Here is a 6,834-nt window from a genome sequence, read left to right on the forward strand (position 1 = left end):
TTTTCCAGACCAGGAAACAGAGGCTACGCGAGCCCAAGGGATGGACGCAAGGACGGGTCCCCTGGAAACTTTCATCCATGTCACTGAAGATGTTCCCTCGGCTCCAGGCCCCCAAAGGGGCCTTCCTGCAGACCCTCCTCCCCAGGTCCTCCCCTGAGGGCCCCTCCTTGTGTACAAGAGTAGCAACGAGTGTCAGCATCTGCATTATGGGGCGAGCTCTTCACACAAACCTCCCGGGACTCTCACAGCCCCTGCAGGGAGGGACAGACGAGGGCACGTGCCCAGGTTTTCCTGACTCCTATAGGGAGTCCTGCCTGCAGAGGGCTTTCCTCACTGAACCCCAAAGGTGCAGGGGCAGGAGGAGCAGGGCTCGCAGAGATTGGGGGTCACACTGCACAAATCCCCTCCCCCTACCCGACACAGCAGGGGGCACGGCCTCAATGCCCCCCAGACAGCAAGGCCGGGCCCCTGCAGAGAGCAGAGAAGGGGAAAGGGGGAGGGGAGAGCCGGCCCCGCCCATCTGGCTAACACGAGGTGGGACCCCCTACCCCCGACACATTACTGGCCCAAGATTCTGCTCCCACCAGACCCCGGGCTGGGGCGCTTTCTCACTGGGAAGGTTGCGACCTGGCCGAGTTGTGCTTACAACTTCCTGATGGGGGGTGGAGAGGTCCCCACAAGCCTCCCTCTGCTCCCCAAGACCAGAGTGCTGGGCCCCTCATTCAGACTCGCTCACACGTTCTGTGTGTGTCGGAAGGGGTCATGCACAGGCCCTGCTCTTTCAAGTGTCTCCTGTCGTGTCTAACAGGGAGCAACAAATGTCTCGTGTTCCCCACAGAACCCTGGGAATGTCTAGTGGAGAATCAGACACCTGGATAAGGAAGAGAGGGTGCTGAAGGGGAGGAAGGGGGAGAGGAAGGGGAGGAGGAGGAAGGGAGAAGGAAGAGGAAGAGGAAAAACAAGGGGAAGAGGAAGGGGAGGAGGAGGAAGGGAGAAGGAAGAGGAAGGGAGAAGAGGAGGAAGGAGAAAAAAGAAAAAGAGAAAGAAGGAGAACAGGAGGAGAAAGAGGAAGAGGAAGGGAGAAAGAAGGAAGGAGAAGAGGCAGAAAGAAGGGGAGGAAGAAGGGGAAGGGGAAGGGGAGGAGAAAAGGGAAGAGGAAAAGGAAGGGGAGAAAGGAAAAAGAGGGAGAAGAGGAGGAAAGGGAGGAGGAAGATTGCTCCTCATGCAGCCTCCTGATAGGAAGCCCAGAGACAGAGTGCAAAGGTCACGATGGGCACTCCAGGTGGGCCTTTCTCTGCAGGAGTCCTCCCCCCTCCCCCCCCCGGCCCCGGGTCTGCTCTCGGCTCACTCACCTGGACAGGAGCCTCCTGGCCCTTCTCTCTCCAGCGTCCCCGGGCCATCTCCTTGCTCCAGCTGGGAGACCACGTCTGGTCTGGGAACCGGAAGCCCTGTCCATGGGAAATGGAAAGTGCTGGGGTTGGACTGGCAGCCACAGCGGGGGAGGGGGGCTGAGGGGGGCTGGGGCCAAAGCCCAGGAGGGCTGGAGCAGACTCTCTTCCAGAGAATGGGGGAGGGGAGACAGTGACCGAGTGGGCTTGGTCTCAGGCACAGACGAGGTCTTTGTTCCTCTCCTTGGGGGGAAGATGAGACCGTTCCAGGACAGGACAGGAGGGGCAGGGCCCGGACCCGGTCACCGGTGGGCTTGGGCGTTGGGCCCCCGGGAGGTGGGGGCGGTAGCCGAGCATCCTCACCCAGGGACAGCAGGTTCCTGTAGTTCTCCAGCATGACCTCCCTGTACAGCTCCCTCTGAGAAGGGCCCAGCTGCCCCCACTCCTCCGGGGTGAAGTCCACGGCCACGTCCTTGAAGGTCACCGACTCCTGCAACACCAGAAGGCCGCTGCTCACCGGGGGCCGGCCCGCGTGCGGCAGGGACGGCCGGGAAGGGAAGGGCGCAGTCAGGATGAGGCCGGGGCGCCCTCGGGCCCTGAGCCGCCCCGGGGACCAGGTGCTGAACGTGGCCCAGACATGGGTCTCCTAGCACCCACGGGTCCCCAAAGACCCTTCCCTTCACCCTCACGTTACAGGTGGGCAGAGCTGGCTGCGGGCGTCCGAAGGGCCCGGCGCTCCTTCTCTGTGCCCCTGCCGCGGCCCACCACCGCCCCCGGAGTGCCAGCTCATGCCCGCCCTTCCTGCTGGAGGAGCCACACGAGGGCTCTGCGAGGCCCCTGTCAGCCTCCGGTCGTTCCCCTGGGATCAGACCCCCTGGCTTCCTGAAGACCAGGCTCACGGAGCAGCAGCGGAGGCTCCGTGCCAGGGGGCGGGCACTCGGGCCACAAGCTGGGCTGGGCCCCTTCTGCCGTTGGGAAGGGGGACGGGAGAGGCTACGTTAGCCCATCTACACCCGGTCAGGCTCAGGGCGGCTGGGGGGCCACGGGGAGAGGACGGTCAGAAAGACCCGAATTCAAATGCTACCTCAGCCGGTCACTGGCTGGCTGACACTGGGCGGGCCCTTCCCGGCTGTCTGAGAAAGCACCGACCGCATCAGTGGGCGGCTCTCCTCCCTTGGGAGTTCCCCAGACTAATGAGATCCCAAGGCGACCCCGCCCATCCCTCCATGATGTGTCCTCCCCGCCCGGCCTTCCTGCCCCAAGCCTCCCTGCCTGCATCCCCTGGCATTCTGAGGCGCTGAGGTGAGAAATAAGGGCCTCTCGGGCCCTGGAACAGCCGGGCAAAGGTGCAGAGGCCCTGGCGGGAGAAGGCGGCGAGGGCCTGCTGGTGGAGGCGATGGGGAGCCAGGGAAGATTACGGAGCAGGGGAGAGCGCTGCACTGGCTGGCACCAGGACGGGGGCTCCCAGCAGCTGGGCAAAGGCCTGGAGGGGCAGGGGGGGCCCGAGGCCACAGGCAGATGACTGCGGGACAGGGGAAGGCGAGGGCTGGAGGGGAAGATGGGATCCCACCGGGGACTCCCGGAGCTCAGCCGCAGGGGACTTGGGGTCTGCAGCTTGGGAGACAGATGCCAGCTGGAGCCCAATGACCCAGAATCCCCTGCTGTGCGAAGAGGGGTGGGACACAAGGCAAACTGGGGGAGTGTCCACACTCCTCCTGGGCCTCAGCCACCGGATGGGCAGGCCCTACACTCAGAGCTCAAAGGGACCTTGGGGGTCCCAACCCTCCCTGGACAGATGAGGGAACTGAGGCCACAGAGGCTGACTGGGGTCATTCGGCTGGCCGGCGCCTGAAGCCTGACCCGAGCTGGGGCCTCCTGCCTCCCGCCCATGCTGGGAACCGAGGGGCCACTGGGAAGGTGGGACTGGGCTCCAACTCACCAGGGCCACAGCTCGCAGGACCCCAGGGGCCATCCCCTCGCTGGCCGGGCAGAACCTTCCAAGGAAGACCTGGGGAGACAAGAGCAATGAGCTGTGGGGACCGGGCCCACCTGTCCTGGTACCGTGCAGCCGGGACAGCGGGGAGCACAGCCAGGGAGCACCGAGCCCAGCCCTGACCCCTCCTGGTACTGTGCAGACGGGACAGCGGGGAGCACAGCCAGGGAGCACCGAGCCCAGCCCTGACCCCTCCTGGTACCGTGCAGACGGGACAGTGGGGAGCACAGCCAGGGAGCACCGAGCCCAGCCCTGACCCCTCCCGGTACTGTGCAGACGGGACAGCTGGGGAGCACCCAGCCTAGCCCTGATCCCAACAGCCCCAGAGCACCGAGACCAGCCCTGACCGTCCTGGTACCGTGCAGCCGGGACAGCGGAGAGCACCGAGCCCTGCCAGAACCAGACAGCCGCAGTGCCCAGCCCCTACCCATCCTGGTACCGTGCAGCCGGGACAGCTGGGGAGCACCGAGCACAGCCGGGGAGCACAGCCAGGGAGCACCAAGACCAGCCCTGACCCCTCCTGGTACCGTGCAGACGGGACAGCCGGGGAGCACCGCCGGGGAGCACCGAGCCTAGCCCTGACCCTCCTGGTACCGTGCAGACGGGACAGCGGGGAGCACCGCCGGGGAGCACCGAGCCTAGCCCTGACCCTCCTGGTACCGTGCAGACGGGACAGCGGGGAGCACCGCCGGGGAGCACCGAGCCTAGCCCTGACCCTCCTGGTACCGTGCAGACGGGACAGTGGGGAGCACAGCCAGGGAGCACCGAGCCCAGCCCTGACCCCTCCTGGTATCGTGCAGACGGGACAGCGGGGAGCACCGCCGGGGAGCACCGAGCCTAGCCCTGACCCTCCTGGTACCGTGCAGACGGGACAGCGGGGAGCACAGCCAGGGAGCACAGAGACCAGCCCTGACCGTCCTGATACCGTGCAGACGGGACAGCTGGGGAGCACTGAGCCCTGCCAGGACCAGACAGCCCTGGAGCACCGAGCCCAGCCCTGACCCCTCCTGGTACCGTGCAGACGGGACAGCCGGGGAGCACCGAGACCAGCCCAGACTCTCCTGGTCCGGTGCAGACCCGGGCCAGCCCAGCCCCGGGCAGACCTCGGCAGCAGCAAGGGGCCCAGCACTACTCCGGGAGAAGAGGCGGGTCCCGCTGAAAGCCGCTGCCTGCCCGGGAAGAGCCAGGCAACGGCCCCGCCCCCAAAGCCTCAGTTTCCCACTCTGCACACCGGGCTGGTTTTGGGGGCGGGGGCAGCCGGGGCGAGGGCGGAGTGCCAGGCTCACCGGCCAGTGCGGGCACGAGGCAGGACTGGTCCCAGCCGGCCCGGGCTCATCTTCCTACGGCTTCGTTCCTGACTGCCAGCGCAGGGCCGGCTCACGGGCCTCCCCGGCTCCGTGGGGGCGGGCCGCCATTGGGCCACGCAGGTTGGGGTCTCCCCAGGGCAGCCTGAGGGGAGGGGCTCCTGCGCAGAGGGGGGGCCTCAAAGGCGGGGGAGACTCGGATTGAGAGGAGGGCACCTTGTTTCAGAGGGAGGAGAGGGCTGCGGGAGTGCGTGGCTCCGACAGGACTGGGGAAGGAGCGGAGGGGCCCGGGCCCGACCCCAGGCTCTGAGGCTCCGGCGGGGGGGTGGATGGAGGCGGGGCAGGAGCCCTGAATCCCCAGGAGGGGGACGGGCCGAGCATTTAGATGCTCGGGTCCCCAAAAGGTTGGATGGGATGAGGGCTCCAGAGTCCGATGGGGAGCTGAAAGGGGGACACCACCGGACGCCTGGATTCAATGACTGGGGGAGGGGCCCGAGACGCCCCTGCCCACTCCGGGCGGACCTTGGGGGAGACTCACCCCGAGCAGCAGCGGCCACGAGGTCACGGGGAGGGGGGCGGAGAGGAAAAATGGAGGAAGCGGAAGTGAAGCCAGAAGGGGGATCCTGGGAAATGTAGTCCGAAATCCCGGGGGGCTTCGTGAGCATACCCAGGAGGGCCGACTTTCCCCTCCCTGCTGTACCATCCCCTCCCATGGAAGCCTGAGGGGTGAGGCTCGGGGAATAGACTCCGCTGGAAGTTGGGGGAGGAGCCAGAAAAGGCGGGGCTGAAAGGAAGAGGCGGGGTTAGAAGGGCGGGCAGAGTGGGTGGGGCTAAGGTAAAGGTAGGCGGGACCAAGAGGAGCTTTCTTCTCCCTCCTTCAGGTGGCACACTCTCTTCCAAGGGTTTGGCTCCCGTTCCCTGCAGGGCGTCCTGGAGGAGGAGTTTAGGCTGCCCCACCCCTTCCCCCGCGCTTTGGGCTCCCAATCCACGCCCCCAAAGCACGTGCTTTGGTCCTGCTTCCCTTCTTAACACGGCATCCCATTTATTCACTCATCCCTCCATTCACCCCTCCTTCCCTCCCTTCCTCTCTTCCTTCCTTCCTCCTCCCCTCTCTTCATCCACTCTCCCGTTCTTCTTCCTCCATCTCTCCTTCCCTCTCCCCATCCATTTCCCTTTCTTTTCCCTCCCATCCTCCATTTCCTTCCTTCCTTTTGTCCTTCCCTTCATTCTTCCCTCCTTCCCTCTCTCCATTCACCCCTTTCTTCTCCCTGTATCTCTCCTTCCTTCCTTCCCTTTTTCTCATCCTTTCATTCCTCTCCTTCCCTCTCCCCAGCCATACATTCCTCCCCTTTATCTTCTCCCTCCATCTCTCCCCTCCTCCAGCCTTGCCTCCTTTGTTCTAATTTCTGGGGAAGAGGAGCCTTTTCTCCAGGCTCCCTATTCTCATGCCCTTCCTCTCCTAGAGGAACATGTCCCTTCTCTTATCTTCAGTCTCTTCCTCTTAAGCCCTAAAGCTTGATACATAACCAGCCACGGGGCAGAGAAGGGAGGAGAAAGGAAAGGATTGGAGATGGGAAGGAACCAAGGAAAGGAGGAGGAAAGGGAAGTGAAGGGAAGGAAGGGAGGAGAGAAAGAAGAAAGGGAAAAGAGAAAAGGAAGGAAGGAAAGAAGGAATGAATGAAGGAAATAAGACGGGAAGGAGAAAAAGAAGGGAGAGAAGGAAAGGAAGTAAAGAAGGGAGGAAAAGGATGGAAGCAAGATTCTTAATGCTCTAGGGAGAAAATGTTCATTCCTCTCTCACTCTAAAGTAAGAGTACTTCTGAGTACTCATAAATCACCAGGAGGAATAAGAAGTGCTCACAATTAGGATGGAAGTAGGGCCACCAAAGACAAGAAGGCAGAATGGAGGCTGGAAAGTGGGACTGAAGGTGGGCAGGGTGGGTTTTATTGAGTGTGGGGAGTCCGACTTAGAGATTCCTGCACTTTAGGAAACCACTTTGGCAGCTGAGTGAAAATGGATTGGAGAGACTTGAGTCTAGAAGACATTGAGAAGGCTGTTGCCTCTTGGTCAGGTGATGAGGCCCTATACTAGAGGTGGAATGAAAAGGATGGAGATGAGATGCTGTGGTGGTAAAATGGTACTGCCTTG

At 63.3% G+C, this 6,834-nt stretch overlaps 1 protein-coding gene across 1 annotated transcript; it reads right to left on the minus strand.

Annotated features, from left to right (window-relative positions):
* Window positions 1–1,314: 1,314 nt before the first annotated feature.
* Window positions 1,315–3,566, minus strand: LOC127556617 (zinc finger protein 74-like). The gene is made up of 3 exons (XM_051989871.1): window positions 3,328–3,566; window positions 1,752–1,878; window positions 1,315–1,448 (listed from the first exon to the last, which is right to left on the minus strand). Exons 1-3 carry the CDS (start codon window positions 3,358–3,360, stop codon window positions 1,345–1,347), a joined length of 264 nt encoding a protein of 87 aa, XP_051845831.1. The 5' UTR covers window positions 3,361–3,566; the 3' UTR covers window positions 1,315–1,344.
* Between the last annotated feature and the right edge of the window lie 3,268 nt (window positions 3,567–6,834).

The sequence above is a fragment of the Antechinus flavipes genome, chromosome 3 (assembly GCF_016432865.1).
Source record: "Antechinus flavipes isolate AdamAnt ecotype Samford, QLD, Australia chromosome 3, AdamAnt_v2, whole genome shotgun sequence".
NCBI classification, from domain to species: domain Eukaryota; kingdom Metazoa; phylum Chordata; class Mammalia; order Dasyuromorphia; family Dasyuridae; genus Antechinus; species Antechinus flavipes.